Raw genomic sequence first — 22,832 nt, 5'->3', positions numbered from 1 at the left:
CACATGTACGCATGTGAATGTGGTGTGTGGCTTAACACAGGGATGCCAACCTTTGTGTGCCTGTGGACACATTTGTAAGCTAGGAAAACTATCATGGGCATCACACACACAGCAACCGTGCATACACAACAATGCACATGCACACATACTCTCCCCCCTGCAAGCAATTAGGCTTGGAAAAAGTGTTTGTACTTTTTTCCAAACCTAACCTTTTTTTGGGGGAGGGGGATCATCCTGTAGAGTGCAGCTAGGGAAGCATGTGTTAACTTTCCTTCACCAGTTGCAGTCTCCAGGAAACAACCCCTCCCCCAATCAAAACAATTAGGCTTGAAAAAAGCTTTCCGTTGACTCCCTGGCTCCCCCAGGATCCCATTCCCCTTGCCCTGCTGAAATTAGTTTACATGCAGCCTAATTGCAGTGCGGGAGCATTTTCAGCATGGAGGGCAGATCTGGAGATGTAAGAGTTAACCCTTCCTGCCAAAAACACTCCCTACACTGGCTACAATAGAAGGCTTTCTTCAAGCTTCAGTGGTGGGGGGGCAGGACTGGTGGGAACCTGCAGGCATTGGGGAAGGCCTCTGTGATCACATGTGTGCCCATGGATGTTGTATTCTCAACCAATGGCTTAAAACCACATGGCCTCAACCTGGAGGATAATACCTGACACTACTTAGTTACAGCAGTTTCTGAATGTTCAGTGAATCCTCAGTGTTCTTTCTATAACTTCCAGCTTGTCTGTGGCATCTTTTAATCAGAGCTGTTTGTACTATAGGCATGGGGAAAGTGTGGGACCTTAGTGGCCTTATGCTAAGCATATATGAATGCAATGTCTGAGTAGTCATTCCCTTTCCTCATTTTCCTATTGCAAGCAGTTATTGAAAGAAGATGCATAATGATAACTAAAAAGGTGAAATAGGTTTTCTATGTTTTCAAGTCTCATACACTGTGTTTCATTTTTAGCTGGACTCCTGGTCTGTTATTTTGAATGGTTCTGTGGAAGTAACATATCCTGAAGGAAGAACAGAAATATTATGCATGGGAAACAGTTTTGGTGTTTCCCCTACCATGGACAAAGAATACATGAAAGGAGTAATGAGAACCAAAGTGGATGATTGCCAGGTAGAACATAAAATCTGAATTACCTATTTTGACAGGCCCCACTTACCTGCCAATTGCCTGACATCATATAATGTCAGTTGATTCAATTTTGAACTGTTAGCAAAGGTTCGGGAGCCGCTCTAAGTGCAGCCACTTCCTCCTTTGCAGCTCTAGCTTTAATTCAAGCTGCGCCTGCAAAGGACTTTTTTTTCCCTTTGCTGTCCCAGCTTGGATTCAACCTGCAGGTGCAAAAATTCCTTGCTGAAAATGGAGCTTGCATTTGACACTGAATTTAAATTCAGCACCAAATGCAAGTACCCTTCTTGGCAGAGACTGACTCTACTCAGGAGCTCCTGGGTGGAGCCAATGTCAGAGGGGTTTGAATTCAGCACTAAATTTATGTGAGGAGCTCCCAAGTGGAACCAAGCAGAGTTCGCATTTGGCACAAAATTTAAAAGACACTAAATGCAAGCCACACTTGCAGAGGAACAATCAGGAGCATAATCAAAGGCTCCCAAATGTTCCTTTGGAGCCATGGCTTTACCTGCCCCACACCTGAAATCATATGTGCCAGGTATGGGACAGTTGGGTGTGGCTGGGGGGAAGCATGGTTTCACAGGCCGTTTTATGAGTTTGGACTTAACAATCATCAGCAGTTGCTCTTTTAACTAACTGCATTTGTTAAAAATGGAAGTGAATGCTTCTGCTGTAATGGCTGTACTAACAGAGGTGTATGGAAGGATGAGCGGATGAGTCCAAGGTTCACTTATGTAACACTGAGCTTCAGTTGAGTGTTGCATCTGAACAAGGGCACTATGTGCTATAAAAATATGAGCAATAAGAGATGTAAATATATGGCTGTAATGTAGGACAACATAAGTAATTTCCTCTAAGCGCTGATAAGTTACTGGTATCTCAAATATGGCCTCGTTGCTCTTTATAAAAAAAGAAAGAAAATTTCCAGTATTTGGGGTTAATGAACATGATAGAAATTCATGCTCTTAAGAATTTGAAATGTAAGAATTTGCAGTGTAAGAATGTGAATTTGAAATATACGAATATTTATTTATTCTTTGAACTTACACTCCATCTTTCAAGGCAAGGACCTCCCAATGTGGCTTACAAAATATAATTTGTTTAATATAAATAACAAGATAATTTAACTTCATAATGCCTAGCAGAGACTCTTAGCTACAGCTGTATCTAGGCTTGATAGAGGGTTGCTTCTCCCTCTAGTGCAGCCTTTCCCAACCAGTGTGCCTCCAGATGTTGTTGGAACACAACTCCCATCAGCCTCAGCCAGCATTGCCAATGGTCAGGAAAGATGGGAATTGTGGTCCAACAACATCTGGAGGCACACTGGTTGGGAAAGGCTGCTCTAATGGCTTTAACAGTAGCAGTTGGTAGTTAAAGGGAGGGGGGGAATCTCAGTATCTGAGAATATAAAAAAACTGTGATTTTAAACATATATAAAAGAGAATACATTCATTTGCATATAACCAGAATAAATTGTCAGGAGCCTCGGATGATAAATAACTGGACATAGCTTAAGTGTGATGAGTTCAGTTTAAAAACTTTTAGTGTGTTTGGGAAACATGAGACCCAAACACATCAGGTAGAAAAAATCCCATATTTTGTTTTATTTTATTATGCAACTCAGTGGTATCCTTATAACACAGAGTGAAATAGCTGCTTATTTTAATAGCTGAAACAACTGTTAAGAGGTATTTTCCATCTATCACACATTTTTATATGCCCTCAAGATGAAAATTAGGAATTTTCCTAAAGAAAATGCCAGTCTGCTTTAGCTTTTATTGAGGGTAATGGGGAGACAGGATAGTGATATGAGATTTCTATGGTAGGCATTAATTCCTATTGAATCAATTAATCATGCACTTTCCTAAGGCAAGAATTGTAATAGAATATATCAGCCTAGCTTATTCAACTACTTAGTGTAGCAGAAATGATCATACGGCACATTTGGTCATTCATTGTATAAAGTAATATATCTGCAATGATAATAGAGAAATTGTTTATCATAAGCTTTCAGCAGCTCCAAAATCAGAGAAATAGGGGAACCTGTTGAACTTCAGCTTCTGACTAATATACAATGGATTTAGCTGCAGAACAAATTTAGAAAATTTAGAAATAATATATGTGCTGTAAAAGTAAAGAGAAGTTAACAACAATAATAAGCTTTAGTGGGGGTTGTCAATCTCATGAAGTTAAAACTTCATTGTTTCTGTTATAAAACAAAACCATAGCATCCCTTACACTTGGCAAAACTATAGCATCCCTTACACTTGGGGCTACAATATTCCAGACAGCGGGGCAGGTTTGAAAGGGGCATCTGAAAGTTTAGAAATCATTATCTTGAATGGATCTCTTGCAATCTGTTTCTCCCCCCCTCCCCAGTTTGTGTGCATAGCCCAGCAAGATTATTGCCGCATTCTCAATCAAGTGGAAAAAAACATGCAGAAAGTAGAAGAGGAAGGAGAGATTGTTATGGTAAAAGAGCATAGGGAATTGGATCGCACTGGAACAAGAAAGGGGCACATTGTTATCAAGGTATATTTTCTATACCACAATGTACATAATGGCAATTTTTCTTCTTCCAAGGAAATATTCTTGGTATCTGTTTTTGATTTATGTTCTGTTATAAAGATCTTATCCTTTTTTCAGATGTTTTATCATGAGAAAAAGCACCAAAGAATTATTCTTTTTTTTGTTTAGTGCTTTGTGTAATTGTAAATATAGACCAGTAAATGTTATATTTTAACTTTAGTTAAACAAAAAGAGGGCTCAAGATGAGATGCATTCATGTGTATTGATATTTGAACATTTACATTTTATAGGGAACGCCGGAAAGGTTAACAATGCATTTGGTGGAAGAACATTCAGTGGTTGATCCAACTTTCATAGAGGATTTCCTGTTGACCTACAGGACCTTTCTTTCCAGCCCAGTGGAAGTGGGGAAGAAATTATTGGAGTGGTTCAATGATCCTAGCCTCAGGGATAAGGTTGCATCAATAATGACATTCTAAAATTAACTGTATTTTAATATACACTAATTAATCAAACTGTAAATTGCTGTTGGTTAGTTTACTTAGGCGAAAAAGCGGGCAACATTTTTCTCCTTTGGGGAAAACATTTCTGTGGACAAGAAAAAGAATGTGTATAATCTCATATACCACCTGTGTCTATTTCACTACATGTATGAATGTATGTATAAAGGCTGTTAAATGTAGCCATCTGCATATGAGATTGACAGTCAAAAAAACTTGTGTTTGGGTCAGTTAGGTTAATGCTTTCACATCTGACATTCATGCCTGACTATCTTTTAGTTGAGAAAGAGGTTCCCTTTTGATTTAAAAGCTTTAACGGGAGTTGGAAGTAGGCAGAACAATCCTAAACCCTAGTTGGGAACAGTGGAGTGGCAAATTGACCACCACATCCAAAGCCCTGGTGCTCACACTAGCCAGGGTTGAAAACGCTGGGAAACTCCTTCCTTTTTTGCTGTGCTAGCTCCAGGGTGGTGCAGCTGAGGGGTACAGTTTGAGTCCTACTCAGGTTAATGGACTCAGTGTCTGGCAGGATCTGTAGCTAGCCCTGCTGCACTCCTGTAATGCCCTATTTTGAGTTTGTTCATATATGTGATGAACCTAATATTTTCAGTAAAAAAATGTGACTAAACAACAAATCACGTTTTTCTGGAAGATAGACTGTGCTCCCTTCTCTGTATTCCCATTAGACACAAGGCCAACACCAGCTTCAATGGGCCCCCGGGCACCACACAGCAGGGGCTTATAGCAGGGGCTTACAGCAGTGGCACTACCACTACCTCTGGGAGCTTAACTAGGCCCAGCTGCGTCGTGGATTAGCGCACTGTGTGCATGTGTCTGCCATCACCCAGGGTGGCGGGGAGGCGTGTTGATGCCCCATCCCCATCTTGGGTGATGGAAGCATGTGTGTGTTGATGCAGCGCTACAGGAAATTGCACAACCACCCTGCTCTGTCGGTAGAGGAGTGTGCCTGGGAGGGTGGCTGCCACTTTGCTGTCCACGTCAGCATAGGGTTGTGGGGTGCATTCTCCACTACCCAGTGCTAGCATGGATTGTGGAGTGGAAGCTACACCTGCCCAGCCCCAGAAGCAGGAGCCCCTCTCAGTGCCAGGGACCCTCAGCCAGTGCCCAGCTTGGCTGCCTGCTTTCGTTGAGCCTGATTAGACAAGAGAAGCCCTAGGACTGTGGGTTCCCCAGCCTTAATATAAAACATGAAAAAAGAGAAACAACAAATCTTTAAATCAGTAGTGGGAAACATCTGATACATGGGCCTAATTAATCCAAGCAGGTATCCTCATTTGGCCCGCAAAGTCTTTTTCCACAAACCATACTCACCTTGCACACCTGTCATGTGTCAGGTGTAGGCAGGTAAAGATTTGGTTGTACGGCAACAACCTGGAACTTAAGTGTGCTTCTGATTGTTCCTTGGCAAGTTGGACTCCCCTTCATTGCTGATCAGCTGATTGGCACTGACAGTGAGCCCCACTGGGATTGGCTACCTTAGGGAGTTTTCCATCAGAAACTCCCTAGTGTAGCTGGTGTGACTCTCAGTGCCAATCATCTGATGTGTGCTGAGAGCCCTCCCTTTGGAGTACATTTGCATGCAATTTGTATTCAAACCATTTGCAAGCAGACTTTCAAGGGAATGGCTTGCAAGCTGATTGACGCTGAGAGCTGGCCTTCAAAGGGGCTCAGTGAGTCCCTTCTAAGTTATCATAGGACATTATAATGGCACCAGGTGATTGACAGGTGGGTGGCTCTACCCACCTGTTCAGTTCCTTAGCTGTGCACTAAATCTTAAACACAAGGCAATGGTTCTTCATGTTCCATGGTACTGAATAGTTTCAGAATTTATGGTGCACAGAATTCAGCATCCTGAAAGATTGAACTGTTTTAGTAATACCTATTGACAGATCCATTTCTAGAGGCGACTCAGCAGGATTTTCATTGGGGAAGGGGAGCAGACCTCAGTGATCTGCATAGTCCATTCCTCTTTTGGTGACTACTAGTAGCAGCATAAAGTTATACAAGACAAGCAAATATAGCAAGTTTTAACTTGTAACATTTATATAAGCTACAGGATTCAACTTTTATTCATCCAGAATGTAGATTGTTTGGCTGCAGGATTTTTCCTTGTTTCCTTTAGTACCAGGTACATACATGGCTTACTCAGAAATGTTAAATCTTTCATACTGTGCTCATCCATCTTCATTATGGCTTAAGAAAATATTATGTATGTTTTATGTGGCATTTCTTAATTTTTAGAAATCTGCTAAGTTAAGGTGCCTCAATTATTGTTAGGTCTGTGGATTCAAGTTATTTTCAATTGGTGACATTGTAGCAGAACAAGGTCTCAGGGTACAGTGTTCTCAACAGCACACTATAAGAATTTCTGTTGATGTCAAGTTCTGTTTATAGATTCTTTTAAGCTCAGGTCATTGTTACAAAAGACTGCATTGAATTTGGTATTCTGTCAATGCCTAGAAGTGGCAGTTGTGTTGGTTCCATGTTATTAAAATTGGTAATAATGAATGGCAGCTATTGGTAGTGAGTCAATTTGCTGACACAGCAGGAGCAAAGTCTCCCTTTTGAAGTACTGTAGCTAAAAAGCATATTACATGAACATGCAAAATCAGAAATGGCCTTCAGGCCTTTTTGTAAGAACAACAATAAAAAAAATTTTTTTCAATCCACAATTTTTGTAAAACAGTTAACAGTTTGGAGCTTATTGCTTCAGAAGCAATTCTTGTGTTTGCAGCCTTCTATGGGATGGCAGTTGCTAGTCTTAATAGAATACTAAGTATTGGCAGTTCTAGATTATGTGAAGGAAGGAAAGCTCATAGCCAGTGCCAAAAGAATGAAGAAGTTTTAGAATAAAAAGATAAAAATTCACAATCTATTTTCTAGGAAACCATTTGTTTGTTGTTATGTGCCTTCAAGTTGATTATGACTTATGGCAACCCTATGAATCAGCAACCTCCAATAGTATCTGTTATAACCACCATGGTAAGATCTTGTAAGTTCAGGTCTGTGCCTTCCTTTATGGAATCAATCCATCTCTTGCTTGGTCTTCCTCTTTTTCTGCTCCCTTCTGTTTTTCCCAGCGCTATTGTCTTTTCTAGTGGATCATGTCTTCTTGTGATGTGTTCAAAGTATGATAACCTCAGTTTCATCATTTTAGCTTCTAGTGATAGTTCTGGTTTAATTTGTTCTAACACCCAAGTATTTGTCTGTTTTGGTATCCGCAAAGCCCTTCTCCAACACCACATTTCAAATGAGTTGATTTTTCTCTTATCCACTTTTTTCACTGTCCAGCTTTCACATCCATACATAGAGATCGGGAATACCATGGTCTGAATGATCCTGACTTTAGTGTGCAGTGATTCGTCTTTGCATTTGAGGACCTTTTCTAGATCTCTCATAGCTGCCCTCCCCAGTCCTAGCCAATGTCCTCATTGTCAACTTTAAAGTTACATAAATCTTCTGTTGTCATTACTTTAGTCTTCTTGATGTTTAGCTGTAGTTGTGCTTTTGTGCTTTCCTCTTTAACTTTCATCAGCATTCGTTTCAGATTATGGGCTCCTGCTGGGAGGAGGGACGGGATATTTATTTTATTTATTACATTTATATACCGCCCCAAAGCTCTCTGGGCGGTTTACAAAAATTAAAAACAATGAACATTAAAAACAAATATACAATTTTAAAAACCATACAAAGTTTAAAACCACGAAGCACAGATAAACCAGGTAAAAGACCTGAGGTCAGAGCTCAGCACATGGTGTTCGAATGCCTGAGAGAAAAGGAAAGTCTTGATCTGGTGCTGAAAAGATAACAATGTTGGTGCCAGGCAAACTTCATCGGGGAGTTCATTCCATAATTTGGGGGCCACCACTGAAAAGGCCCTTTCCCTTGTTGCCATTCTCCGAGGTTCCCTTGGAGTAGGCACCTGGAGGAGGGCCTTTGATGTTGAGCGTAGTGTATGGGTGTGTTCGTGTCGAGAGAGGCATTTTGTCAGGTACTGTGGTCCAATGCTGTGTAAGGCTTTATAGGTTAAAACCAGCACCTTGAATCGGACTCAGAAACATATAGGCAGCCAGTGCAAGTGGGCCAGAATCAGTTTTATATCAATCAATCAAGCAAATAGATAATTACTGGTTTCTGCTGGCAGTATGGTAACGTCTTCCAAGTATTTTAAGAGCAGTTTTCACCTTATATTCTAAAATTTCTGGTTCTTCATCATATGGTTCCTCCATGAATAAATCTGTCATCCTTGCATCTCTTTTATAGAGTTCTTTAGTGTATTGCTTCCATCTTCCTTTTCTTTCATGTCAGTCAGTCAGCGTGTTCCCCTGTTGATTCTTCAACCTCCCTACTCCTAAAGGGGTCTAAATTCCCCTTTCATTTCTCTAACCTTTTGGAGTAGGGCTCTTGTTCTACCTTTTTTTGTTGTTTTCTGTTTCTATACAATAACTATTGTAATAGTTCTCTTTGTCCCTACGTACTAGCCGCTGTGTTACTGCATTTAGGGTTCTGACCATGTTTCTGTCTCCTTTTGCTTTCCTTCTCTCTTTTTAACTAGAGGTATTGTCTTTTTGCGTTCTTCCCTGATAATGTCTCTGACTTTGTCGTTTAAAGCCACAAATCTGTTCCTGATTTGATCTTTATATTCTTCTGGGATTTTTTTAAATTGTATTTTGGCATTCTGATTGCTTTGTTCTTCTTTAGCTTTACTCTGATTTTTGATATTATCAGTTCATAACTGTACCACAGTCTGCTCCCAGTCTAGTTTTCACAGAAATTATGGAACTTCTCCATCTTCTACCAATTATATAATCAATTTGATTCCTATATTGACCATTTGATGATGTCCATGTATATAGTCATCTTTTTGGTTGCTCAAAAAAATGTGTTTGCAAGAAACAAATTATTGACTTCACAGAATTCAATAAGTCTTTCTCCTGCTTCATTTCTATCTCCTAAGCCCCATTTCCCCACAATTTTTAGTTCTTCTTTGTTCCCTACTTTTGCATTCCAGTCCCCCATGATTATCAGCAATCTTTGGTGTGTGATCAATTTCTTCCTGTACTTCTGCATAAAATCTCTCCAATTCCTCTTCTTCTGTGTTTGCCCTTGACGCATAGACTTGGATGATGGTTATGTTAATAGGTATCCTGTTTAATCTCATTGATATCACTCAGTCCTTGCGTTATAGCTGCTGATGGCTTTTGCTACATCACTTCTCACTATTAAAGCAACCACATTTCTTCTTAATTTCTCATTTCCTGCATAAAATATTTTGTAGTTGGCTGATTGAAAATGTCCTGTTTCCATCCATTTAATTCACTCACGCCAAGTATAGTAATGTTGATGTGTTCCATTTCTTGCTTGACAGTTTCTAACTTTCCCTGGTTCATGCTTCTCATATTCCATGTTCCTATTGTGTATGTCATACAACTCTGGACTCTCCTTTCGCATCTGTGCGCATCAGTCTCTGCGTTTCTATGTGGCTTTAACCCAGCTGCGTCATTAGTCACAGCGCTACTCGTACTTGTCCTTTGTTCTTCCCCAGTAGCTCGGTGAGTGCCTTCTGACCTGGGGGTCTCATCTTCCAGCATTATCTCGTGTTACATTTTGGATACTCTGTTCATAGGGTTTTCATGGCAAGAGGTATTCAGAGGTGGTTTACCATTGCCTTCCTTTTAGTCTGGATGCATCTTAGTCTGGTGTCTCAGCTTTGACCATTCTGCCTTGGGTGCCCCTACTAGGCATCTAGCCTCTTGGTCTAGACTCCTGATGGCAAAGGAGATTACTACCTTTATAAAGTCTTTTTTTTCCCTACACGATCTTAAGAAACCATGTTCTTTGAAGTTGATGGCCCTTTGACTTTGGAAGGGCTGCAAAGTAGGACACTAAGACATTTAAAGTACTGAGCAATGAAAGTTTTCCTCTTTGAGCGGATGTTCTGATAGTTGTCAAAGCAAGAAAAATGAGGTTTCTTTTCAAAATGCTACTGTTTCAAAACGTTTCAAAATTGATGAGCTATGGTGCTGTTTGCATAATGGTTTTTGTGGTAAAAAGGTATGACGGTAGGCTTCTGTTCTTGGAAAAGAAATATATGAAGCATTTTGAATACATGTGAAGATTTATGTTTAAGACCCAATTAGTAGCTTTTGCTTTTATTAACTTGGATGTTTCCTGGAAAAATGTTAAATGCCAGCAGATCAGATCTTGAAGTATATGCTCATATCTAAAATATCAAACTAGCTGAAAAATATTCTTGTTTGGGTTTTTAAACTACATTTATGTAAAGAATTTACCACAAATTTATATTGCTATTTCAGGTTACACGGGTAGTATTGTTGTGGGTGAACAATCACTTCAATGATTTTGAGGGAGATTCTGCAATGACTCGTTTTCTGGAAGAATTTGAGAACAATTTGGAAAGAGAGGTATGAATAATTGGCAAGGGAAGAGGCTTGTTATGTTATATTGAAGCTACCTTACATCTACTAATGGCTCTGGATTTTTCCCCTACAGAAAATGGGTGGACATCTGAGGCTCTTAAATATTGCATGTGCTGCAAAAGCTAAACGAAGAATGATAACATTAACAAAGCCATCTCGGGAAGCTCCTTTGCCTTTCATATTGTTGGGAGGATCTGAAAAGGGATTTGGTATCTTTGTTGACAGTGTAGATTCAGGTAGCAAAGCCACTGAAGCAGGATTGAAACGTGGTGATCAGGTAAGTAATTTAAATTTCAACAGGTTGTTCTTGAAAAATACAATGGTTATGTAAATTAAACAAAAACAATAGATTTTTTTATAATGTAGACTTATCATCATTATGAATTGCCAGTATTAAATCCTTTTCTTCTTTTTTCTAGATATTGGAGGTGAATGGCCAAAACTTTGAAAACATTCAACTATCAAAAGCCATGGAAATTCTTCGAAATAACACACATTTATCTATCACTGTGAAAACTAACTTATTTGGTAAGTTTTATAGCATATTTGTCTCACTTTTATTCTAATGCAGTGGTTTTCAAATTGTGTTGTGAGAAGGCCAGGAGTTCCCTTTGAATGTCCTTGAAGGCAGAAAGAGAGCTTGTCTACCATTTGCCATCTTTTTCTGCAATACACAGCCAAAGAGAAGTGTTGGCCATGTTTTAGTGTGCATCCCAGAACATCATGCATACATGATTTTTCCATAGGCAAATCAATGTGGGAAAAGACTCCGCGAGAGACATTTACTGTTGTAATAAATGGTATTTCAGTCTTCACAGTTACTGCTTTATAGGAGCAAAATGCACAAAGGTTTGCTGATATTTTATAACAGTACAAAAAACAGAAATATTGTAAAAAGAAATTGAAACAATTTACTTAGAAATGTGACCAGAAATTTCAATTTAATCGCAAGAATTGTTTTAACTCAGTCTGATCAATAGTACAATTATTCAGTTTCTCTGTCTTTGACAGATGTGGCAGAGGAAGTATATAAAGAGCAATTATTTGTCCTAATCTAACTTCTCCCACTGATTTGTTCCTCTCCTCTGGCAGAGACTTCATAGGTTAACTCTGTAAAAATTATGGGGAAACTGGTTTCCTCGTTGCTTTTAAGTTCACTATAGTTGATAGTTCATACAGTGAAACAGTTCCTGTGAAATATCACATCCGTTGTGCCTGTATCTCCCTTTGAGAAGATAGAGCTGAGAGAGAATAGTTCGCTACCAAGCCTCAAAGTTTTGGATATGAGGCTATAAACAGTACTGGGTTAAATGGATCATTGATCTAATTCAGTTTAAAATGGTTATTTACATGCCCACATTATTTTTTTTAAAAACCCTCAATATTTATTTACTTGCAGCACAATCCTGTATGAAATCACATTGGTTTCAATGAGGTTTATTCCCTCATAAGTGCGTATGCAGCCTTAAAATACAAAGGTTTCCTTTTGAAGTTTAGAAAAGATTAAGTTCAAAATTACTACTACAATAATGAAATCTGACTTCATACACAAAATACATATGCATGTCTGCATAATGTTTAAATATTGGTAAGTACGGCTAAGACCCTTAGGGTGGAATAACTTTAGAATTGCTTTAAGGCAAGCATTGTAAAGTTACCAAAGCTGTTCATGAAAGTTCATTCTTCGAGGCCTCGGTACCTTGACGTTTTCCTCAGAATACAATGAGACAACTTCCATGACTATTATGTTATGGCTTGCCACTTTAGCATTTCAGTTGACTTTCTGGAAGTCCTTCATGATGCAGGCATAAAGATGCCAAACTCTCTTCTTCGTTAGATATAGAGTAAATGACTTGTTATGAGGACTTAGTTCTGTGCCTAATAATAGACTTGTGGAATTAGGTGGAAAGTCTAAGCATGAATTCTTTTCAAATTTGAAATGCCACCCACTTTACTTTTTATAGTCTATGTAAGATGGGCATGAGGCATTTCTTTTGATTTTATTTTTCTATACATTTTCCACCATTTGCCTTGCTGTGCAGTTTTTAAGGAACTTCTGACAAGGCTGTCCGAGGAGAAAAGAAACGGTGCTCCTCATCTGCCTAAAATTGGTGATATTAAAAAAGCAAGCCGTTACTCTATCCCAGATCTTGGAGTTGATGTGGAACAGGTGATAGGATTGGAAAAAGTAACCAAGAAGAGCAAAGCCAATACTGTTGGTGGACGAAACAAGCTAAAGAAGATACTAGACAAAACCCGCATCAGTATCCTGCCTCAGAAACCATACAAGTGAGTATGGTATACAACACAGTAATGTGTTTTACTCTGACTCATACGTAGTATATTAACACACACACACATATATATATGACTAATGCATTTTTTCAGCTTTGACATCTGAACAGAAACAAAAAACACAGAAATAAACTGGGGGAAGGGGAGAAAGGCTCGAGTGTCTTTGTAGAAGAAGTGGAATCTGAATGCGCTATTGTCTGTAACTTCCCAGGTGCTGTAATTGCAACAGAACAAGCCCAAGTGGTATTTGACATTTTGACTGTGTTCATGGATATTCTGTCATAGAGGAGGCCAGATAAGAAAATCAGTCTCCTGCAATATATAGAAAGACCAAGAGAAGCAGCATATCTCCTGAAACTGTGTTACACCACTTATACCACAAAAGTAGTAGGCCAGGAGGGTAGCACTTGCTAACCCATTTGAGGCAGAGAGGGGAGGGTAACTGTTGGGTTTCTCGTGAGAGAACAAACAATTTTATACTTTGAAGACTCGTTAACACATTAGCATTTCTTTTTCATGTTATATACTGAATAAAGCAGGATGATAAAACAGCCAAGTGTTTTGTAACTTTTGATGCAAGAGATGTATGACCAAATAGTGACAGCCCCTTTCAAGTTCTGCTGGAGTTAGTGTTTCAGAATCATAGAATAGTAGAGTTGGAAGGGGCTTGTAAGGCCGAGTCCAACCCCCTCTCAATACAGGAATCCAACTTCACACATATACTGCTACCTTGCAAGTTGATGTGTAGCCAGTGTATAATAGCATTACATGGGGTCTAGATAAGTGAGATGATTGTGTATCAGTGCAGAGCCAGTGTGCAACTGCTTTTAGAAAAAGTAGAAACAAAATACAGGTTTTCTCCAGGTAGCATGCCATCATGTTGGTTATAGCACCATCTAGCATCCGAAGGCAAGAATCTACTGAAGTCAAGACCTGGGGCAACCATGCCCCTCCCACTCCAGTTCATTCTTGCCTTCGTCCTAGGCTGTTCATATCACCATAGTGTAAGGATTTAGTGTAGGAGTTAGTCTTTTTAGTGTGTGTGTTCATATGAAAGTGTGTGTGAGAGGGAGAGAGAGAGAGAGTGTGTGGGGACTGGGGACTTTGCTGGGTTTTCTTTTGTTCTCAGCCTTTGCTGGGTTCCTTTTCCCCCAGCCTTTTTGTTTCCCCATCCCCCCTTCTCACGATTTTTAGTGGGGTGGTTGTTTGTAGTGATTTTTCTTTCCCCCCCTTTCCCCCCTCCCCTACCTGTCCCTTCTTGAGTTGGGAACAGCGGGGACTGCTGCCCTGCCTGACCCTTCCTGTTTTTTCTAACAGCAGAGGCTGCTTTTGCCGCTCCTTCTTCACAGGGGCAGCAGCACTCCCCCTCCTTTAGGCAGCTATAGTGCCGTGTCAGAAGCTCACGAGGGTGCCTTGATTTGGCAGCAACCAACCTGCGGTCCGCTTTTCACGGCGCCACTTCTGCTCCCCCCCCCACTGGGTGCTCAGCGGTGGCTCTTTCTTACTCATGGCTTGCTCAGCGGCCGCTAGCAGCTTGCGGTGCCAGCCCCCTGGGCCCGCTTTTTGAGACACGCTTGGAGTGATCCGCTTTACGTGGCGCCGCCTCCTTTCTACCCCTGTGGGGTGCTGAGATGCCTTGTTCGATCGTGGAGGCAGCCTTTCTCTGGGGCTCCTTTCCCCTCGCTTGTGGCAGCAGTTAGTGGGAGGGCTCGCTTTGGCTGTCCCCCCTCTGTAGGTGGCTATTTCCTCTCTGGGCCTCATGACTGTGGCTCCTTTCCCTTTGCTCCTGGTGGCAGTGTTAGCAGGGGTGCTTGTTTTGGCTGCCCCCCCCCCGATGGCTATCTGACCTCTGGGCCGCCATGACCTAGGTGGCCACCATTTTGTATTTTGAATTTTCCCACCACTTTTTCCTCATCCTCCGTTTTGTTTGCTCTCATTTTTCTGCTCTTTTTGTACTTTTAGCCCCCCCTTTTTTTAAACCTTCTCATTCGTGTATCAACTTGTTTAGTCTGAGGGGTAGATAGTTTTGCTTCTCCGAATGCTATAAAAAAAAAAGGTGCAGAGGCGACTGGATATACAGTGCACAGGAACAGTACCGCACCCTCTCTGTGTGCATGTACATGAGATTGGCCTTCTTGTATAGTGCACAGGAGCAGTATCGTACACACCCCACTGTGTGCGTGTATTTGAGCCTTTTCGCCATACTGTGTTACCAGTACTGTACTTGGTGCTCCTCTCGCCCCTCGGCGTGCACTGTTGCCCCTACTCACACCGCACCCCTCACCCCAGTTCGTGTGTTGGTGACAGCTACCGCACATCCTACCTTTGTGCATGTATATAATGGCAGATCAGCGACCAGAGTCAGCCCAAGAGACGGGGCAAACCAGTAGTGCAAGGCCCCGTCGCACCACAAAGCACAAACATTCCAAACTCCACTCCAAGGCTGTCGCTAAAACCAAACACTTGTCTGCCCACAGTGCTGCCAAGCAAGCATGATACATGTCAGTCCCGGTCCCAGAGGAACCTGTCCAGGAGGCATTAACAGCACTTTTTCATTCACCTACTAGGTCATCAGAGGACAAGTTTGAAAGGTTTCCTAGCCAACCAACTTTGAATTGTCCATCTCATTCTATGACAGCGACATCTCCCCAGTTGGATACACTTCTGGCACCTCTGCTTCAACCAGTACAGCCACATCTGCCTCAACAAGGGCAGACAGTGCCCTCAGATCCTCAGGCGGCCGCACTTGCCCCTCTCCTGGGTTTACAGCTGACTCCAGAATTTCTTGACCAGTTGAAGGATATACTGGGTTTCTTCTCTCAAGCATAGTCACTGTCACACGTTAATCCATTGACTCAACAAGGTGCACAGTGGCACTCCAGCGCTATCAAGCAACATGGCTGTAATGATGAAATTCCATCTCCTTCACCAAACCCCTTTGATGTTGCCAGAGGCAGAATTGGAGGTGATGCGTCAGGATTGGAGGATCCTTCGTTCTTTCTTCAGGTCGAAGACGATGAGTGGAGTGGGGACTCTTAACTGGAGGTGGACTCGTCCTATCGTCTTTTTGATTCAGCTGACTATCTCCCACTCTTGCATAGAGGTCTGGACACCTTAGGTCTCCAATCTTTGCAACCCCAATCTGCCATCCCTCCTGTCCCTCCTAGGGTCCTCAAATCTCCCAGATCAGTGAATCACTTCATTCCTGTGCCAGACCCCATCGACAAGCTGGCCAAGGAGGAATGGACTTGCCCGCTGCACCATGTTGCTTCTCAGCCCTGGCCAACAGATACTATGCTTTGGCCCCTGAGTTCATGAATCACCTGAATGTCCCAGGGGTAAATCAGCCAATCTCTAACTTAGTAGAGGTCTCTCCTCCCAAAAGAAGGAGATTCCCAGCTTAAGGATTGCTCAGAATGGCGGCTAGACTTCACTCTGAGTAAGAACCACAAGGCTACTGCTTACTCCATTCGGGCCTCTGCTGCAGCCTCCATTTTCTCAGGGGCCTCTATGATGTGGCTGGATGAGCTCTTGGATGATCCTATTCTGGATCTGATCAAACTCCGAAATGGCCTAGTCAAATTCACAAAGCGGCTGCATTTATGGCTGACACCACTTTGGATGCAACTCAGCAAGGAGCATGGGCACTGGCCACGGAAGTAGTGGGTCAGCAAACACGGATACCACAGCCAGGGTCAACTTGTCTACAGCCCCATACTCAGGGTCTTTGCTGTTTGGTGAAGAAGCCCTTAAAGCGGTCTTGGTAGATCCTAAAGACAACCAAAAGCCAGCTTTGGCCATGGTCAAGAAGGATGACCACAGGCCCTTTAGAAGCTTTGTTCCATACTGCTCTTTCCAGCCCTTTTGAGGAGCGTGGCCTGGGGGCTGGTGCCGCGATTCTCGATTTACTGACTTCCGCTCCTCCAGGGGAACCTGGCACAAACAGCGATTCCAGGGAAAAGTTCAGCAGCAGGGACGACAGGGTCCTTCATCTTCATCATATGGAAGGGGAGCTCATTGCGTATGCAATTCTGACACCATTCCTATTGGAGGCAGGCTCCTTCAGTATGCAAGACTCTGGCTTGGTTTAACACAGGTCTCTTGGGTCAGAGATATCTTCTCTCACAGTTAAAACATAGAATTTTGGTTGACCCCCCCAAAAAGATTCCTTCCCTCTCCCATTCCCCAAACTCAAGAATGGAGAAGGGTCATGCAGGAAGCAATAGGACATCTACTCGACATAGCTGCAGTAGAACCAGTACCACCAGCAGAGAGATTGGGGGGCATTTATTCCATCCTGTTTGTGGTCCCCAAGCGAGATCTGTCGTGGAGGGCGGTCTTAGACCTCAAGTTTGTCAACCGCTTTGTGAAGTATCAACAATTCAAAATGGAGTCCCTTGCATCGATTATAGAAGTGCTGCAGCAGGGGGACTTTCTGGTCTCCATCGACCTAAAGGAGACATACCTCCACGTCCTAATCTGTCCTGCCCGCAGATGGTTGCTGAGGTTCACATTCTGCCAGCATCATTTTCAATACCAGGCCATGCCGTTTGGACTTGCGTCGGCCCCAAGGGTATTCACCAAAGTGATGGTCACCCTGGTGGCTCACCTCTGCCTCCAGGGGTCCATATTTACCCCTACTTGGATGATCTACTGCTTTGGGAGGATTCCAGGGACCAGGTCCGTGACCTGGTTCACAGCACTCTCGAGGTTCTGAGGACCCACACTTGGCTAGTTAACATAGGCAAGAGTCAACTAGAGCCAACTCAGCGCCTGCAGCATCTGGGAACAATATTGGACACAGCACAGACCATGGTCTTTCTGTCACCAAAGCGCATTGCAACCATCAGAGAATAGGGCACTGCTCCTGATACGTTGTTCGAAGGCAGATGTAATGTTTCTGGTAAAAGCTCTGGGGACGTTCGTCTCCACTATTCACATTGTACCGTGGGCTCGACATCATACTCAACCACTCCACTGGGCCTTATTACCCTTTCAGGTGGACATTGCCAACTCCAACCATCATGAAATTCGCCTGGACCCCTCGTTGTGTTCTTCCTTTCGATGGTGGGCGACAATTCGAAACCTCAGCAGGGGAATTCTGTTCTGAGAACCCGACAGAACTGTAATAACTATGGATGCCAGCCTGACCGGCTAGGGGCTCCACTGCAACGCCCGCTTTGTCCAGGGTGTATGGTCCTGGTCGGAGCAGCTTCAGAACATCAACTGGCTGGAACTACCAGCTGTCCATCTGGCACTTCTACACTTTCAACCAATCTTCCTGTCGGAACATGTACTGATACGGACAGACAACACCTGTGTAAAAATTGCATTTGAACAGACAAGGGGGAACCAGGTCACAAATTCTCCAAGTGGAAACAACCCGGATCTTCGACTGGGACGAAAGTCATCTGATGTCACTGAGGGCAGAACATCTCAGCGGCGTTCTGAGTGTGATGGCCGACTGGATCAGCAGACAGCAGGTGATTCCGGGAGAGTGGAAACTTCACCCAGCGGTGTTCGACCTTCTCCAGCGTCGGTTCGGCAACCTCTCGGTGGACCTCTTTGCTTTGAGTCACAATTGCCAGCTGCCTTGTTACTTCTCAAGGTATCTGGAAATGACTGCAGAGTCAGTAGATGCACTGTTAACACCTTGGCCAGACGGTCTTCTGTACGCCTTTCCCCCATACCTCTACTGGGCAGGACACTGAGAAAACTGTGACATGAAAAGGCTCAACTGGTCCTGCTAGCCCCATACTGGCCTTGTCGACTGTGGTTGTCAAACCTGCTCTCACTATCAGTAACAGATCCTTGGAGGCTGCCAATCAGACCAGATCTTCTTTCACAGGGACTGATCTGGCACCTGGATCCCTACTGGCTGAGTTTGACGGCTTGGTGTTTGAACAGAGGCAGTTGATTAGCTCAGGTCTATCACAGGGGGTTGTTGATACAATTCTGGCACCTAGAAAGCCATCGACGAATTGCATCTACCAGAGTACTTGGCTTGCCTTTTCCAAATGGTGTACGTCCCACGGCTGCCAACCCTCTTAAGCCACTGTACAACTTTTGCAGTTCCTATATAGAGGTCTGAAGAGGGGACTACAAGCAAACACCTTGCATCGTCACGCCTCCACTATTTTATCACTTCTGTCCATCTCCGCTTCTGCCATTCCCATGGGTTCGCACCCGCTCATCAGGCGTTTTTTGAAGGGAGCTGCCCTCCTTTCCCTGGCAGTGTGTCACCATTTCCCTTCCTGGAGTCTTCCAAAGGTCGTGCAAGCCCTACAGCGCCCTCCCTTTGAACCCATTGGGTCAGTGTCATTGCAACTGTTATCCTTCAGGGTCTTATTTCTAGTGGCGATCACCTTGGCGAGAAGAGTTTGAGAGCTGGGAGCATTGTCATCGGCCTGCCATTTCTGCACTTTCTATAAGGACTCGGTGGTGTTGCGCCCAGATCCATCCTTTCATCACAAGGTCAGTTCAGTTTTCCACTGTAACCAGGACATTGTTCTTCCTTCATTCTGTCCGAAGCCCATCCATCCACTGGAGAAGGCCTGGTACTCGCTAGATGTCCGGAGGGCCCTCAGTATTTACCTGTCTCGAACCCAGGATATAAGGTTAATGGAGTCATTATTTGTATCCTTTAACCCAAGGACTCTAGAGAAGAAGGTCTCTAAATCCACTTTGTCCTGTTGGTTGCACGCCTGCATTGCACTGGCATATGAGTTGCTTAAGCTTCCAGTGTCTAGTAAGATAATGGCGCATTCCACCAAGTCAGCTGCCACTATGGCTGCTTTCGCAACCAACGCACCTGTTGCAGATATCTGCAGAGCGGCTGTATGGTCTACTCCAGACTCCTTTATCAAGCTTTATAAGATAGACCGCTATGCCTCTACCTCTTTTGGGAGGTGTGTTCTGCAACAGGTCCTTTCTCATGGGTAAACGGTGGGTGGTTCCTCCCTGTTGGGGCTGCTTTGGTACATCCCACGTGATGGCATACTACCTGGGGAAAACAGACCATTGGTCTCACCTGAAGGGTTGTTTTCCCAGGTATGCCATCACAGCCCTCCCTATTGGAGGATGCCTGGGGGTTTGTACCACCTTTAAATTGTTACTGTTTAAAGTTGTATTGGTTTAGTTTATGTAATTAAGTCAAGACCTCTAAATCTGTTAGGAATGAATGTGGTTCTGCCCTACTGGGCCACTATTTGTCTCGTCTTTGCTGGTAGGCCTGTTGGCCATTGCATCTTCTCAGACATCTCACTTTGGACTCATCGCAATTGAACTGGAGTGGGAGGGGCATGGTTGCCCCAAGTCTTGACTTCAGTACATTCTTACCTTTGGACGCTAGATGGCACTATAACCCATGTGATGGCATGATACCTGGGAAAAACACCCTTCAGGTGAGACCAATGGTCTGTTCACTAAGAATTAGCAATATGGATGCTACAAACTCTACTCTTGTGTGTCTTCTCTCGAAAGCTATTTGAAATGAAGCCACAGGTAAATAGTGATGTCAAAGCAATGTTAACATGACCCTAGCAGCACGTTGGTTAGTGTTTTCCTTCAGAAAGAGCAAACAGAAATCTTGGGCTGAAGTATTAGAAACTGAGCCACCCATACTGGAGCAGGTCATAGGAGACATGCACACACTTTCTATACCAGGGGAGGGAAACCTTTTTCGCCTGGTGGGACAGATCTTTATCTCCCCCCACCCACAGGGCCAACTTTGACAGGCGGGTGAGGTTATAGGCCAGAGGTTTCCCCATGCTTGTTCTAGACACTGCCTTGATGTTTCTCACTCCAAGGCAACTAAAAGTGATACGGTAGCGCACTAGTCAGTCATGCTCCATCTTGTAATTTCTCACCTACAGTTGTTTTTGGGGGGGTCTGGTTGCAAATCATGTTGAAACAGACACCAAAAAGAAGTATCTGGGAGATGCCCACAATTAATCTACATTAATTTATATTATATCTGAGTGAAAGAACTGTAACCCTTTAGAAACTGCAACCATTGTGTCAACTCAATCTATGATCTTAAACTTTGAACATATATTGGTTATTCTCTTGAAATTCCTTTGAGGCAAAGGTAAACTTTTATAAATTTTTATAAGCTACAGCTTTCTCATATAGCCCGTGTTTGCCTGTTGAGCCAAACTTGCCTTTTGTCAGCCATACACAACATATAATGCATCTTGTATCATCTGTCAGTCATGCTGGTCATATGTTTTCATACTAAGTTTCCTTGTTTACCCCATCCATGCATTGTGCTAGTTTTGTGTAGGAAACTGTTTAGGTAAGCATGAGAAAACAAAATGATCCTGTTTGGCTAGCATAATCTATCCAGTCATATATATTAGTGCATGTATTCAAAAGCAAAAGAAGATAGAAATACAGTTAGAACCCTAAATGCAACATTACAGCGACTAGTACATAGGGACAAACAGAACTATTACAATAGTTATTGTATAGAAATAGAAGAGGACAACAAAAAGGGTAGAACAAGAGCCCTATTCCAAAAGATTAGAGAAATGAAAGGGAAATTTAAACCAAGGGTAGGGATGTTGAATAATCAACAGTGAAACGCACTAACTGAGCAAGATGAAATAAAAGGAAGATGGAAGCAATACACTAAAGAACACTATAAAAGAGATGCAAGGATGACAGATTCATTCACGGAGGAACTGTATGCTGAAGAACCAGAAATGTGAGGTGAAAGTGGCTCTTAAAATACTTGAAAGAAACAAATCACCAGGAACAGATGGCATGCCAATAGAGTTGCTACAAGCTACTGAGACTGAATCTGTCCAAGTTTTGACAAAAAAATTGCCAACAAATATGGAAAACTAAACAATGGCCCACAGACTGGAAGTGTTCAGTATACATCCCAATTTAAAAGAAAGGGGATCCCAGTGAATGCAGCAATTATTGAACTATTGCCTTAATATCTCATGCAAGCAAAGTAATGCTAAAGATTCTACAACAAAGGCGCTTACCATATATGGAGCAAGAAATGCCAGACGTCCAAGCTGGATTCAGAAAGGGAAGAGGCACCAGAGATCATATTGCAAACATACGTGTGATAATGGAACAGACCAAGGAATTTCAGAAGGAAATCACCCTGTGCTTTATAGATTACAGCAAAGCCTTTGATTGTGTAGATCATGAAAAACTATGGACTGCTTTAAAAGAAATGGGGTGCCAGAGCATCTGATTGTCCTAATGCGCAACCTATACTCTGAACAAGAGGCTACTGTAAGGACAGAATATAGAGAAACCAATTGGTTTCCAGTTGAAAAGGGTGTGAGATAGGGGTGTATTTTATCACCCTACTTGTTTAATCTATACGGAGAACATATCGTACAAAAAGTGGGATTGGACAAAGACGAAGTGTGAAAATTGGAGGGAGAAATATCAATGATTTAAGATATGCAGATGGTACCATACTACTAGCAGAAACCAGTAATGATTTAAAACGAATGCTTTTGAAAGTTAAAGAGGAAAGCACAAAAGCATGACTACAGCAGAACGTCAAGAAGTCTAGCGTAATGACAGCAAAAGATTTATGTACTTTAAAGCTGACAATGAGGACATTGAACTTGTCAAGGATTACCTTGGTACAGTCATTAACCAAAATCGAGACAATAGTCAAGAAATCAGAAGAAGGCTAGGACTGGGGACGGCGGCTATCAGAGAACTAGAAAAGGTCCTCAAATGCAAAGATGTATCACTGAACACTAAAGTCAGGATCATTCAGACCATGGTGTTCCCGATCTCTATGTATGGATGTGAAAGCTGGACAGTGAAAAAAGTGGATAAGAGAAAAATCAACTCATTTGAAATGTGGTGTTGGAGAAGGGCTTTGCGGATACCAAAACAGACAAATACTTGGTGTTAGAACAATTAAACCAGA

The 22,832-nt window shown here is 42.5% G+C and overlaps 1 protein-coding gene across 7 annotated transcripts in view; it reads left to right on the top strand.

Annotated features, from left to right (window-relative positions):
* RAPGEF2 (Rap guanine nucleotide exchange factor 2) overlaps nucleotides 1-22,832 on the top strand; it is a 301,620-nt gene that overhangs the window by 229,742 nt on the left and 49,046 nt on the right. For all 7 annotated transcript variants that reach the window (XM_061584376.1, XM_061584372.1, XM_061584373.1 and 4 more), the window contains 7 exons: nucleotides 961-1,119; nucleotides 3,514-3,666; nucleotides 3,954-4,118; nucleotides 10,502-10,609; nucleotides 10,698-10,901; nucleotides 11,044-11,152; nucleotides 12,667-12,913. In XM_061584376.1, coding sequence (XP_061440360.1) covers nucleotides 961-1,119; nucleotides 3,514-3,666; nucleotides 3,954-4,118; nucleotides 10,502-10,609; nucleotides 10,698-10,901; nucleotides 11,044-11,152; nucleotides 12,667-12,913 — 1,145 coding nt within the window. The remainder of the gene's footprint in view (nucleotides 1-960; nucleotides 1,120-3,513; nucleotides 3,667-3,953; nucleotides 4,119-10,501; nucleotides 10,610-10,697; nucleotides 10,902-11,043; nucleotides 11,153-12,666; nucleotides 12,914-22,832) is intronic.

The sequence above is a fragment of the Rhineura floridana genome, chromosome 9 (genome assembly GCF_030035675.1).
Source record: "Rhineura floridana isolate rRhiFlo1 chromosome 9, rRhiFlo1.hap2, whole genome shotgun sequence".
Classification (NCBI taxonomy): Eukaryota; Metazoa; Chordata; class Lepidosauria; order Squamata; family Rhineuridae; genus Rhineura; species Rhineura floridana.
Note: the sequence above shows the minus strand (reverse complement) of the source record. Positions and strands in the feature narration are given on the sequence as shown.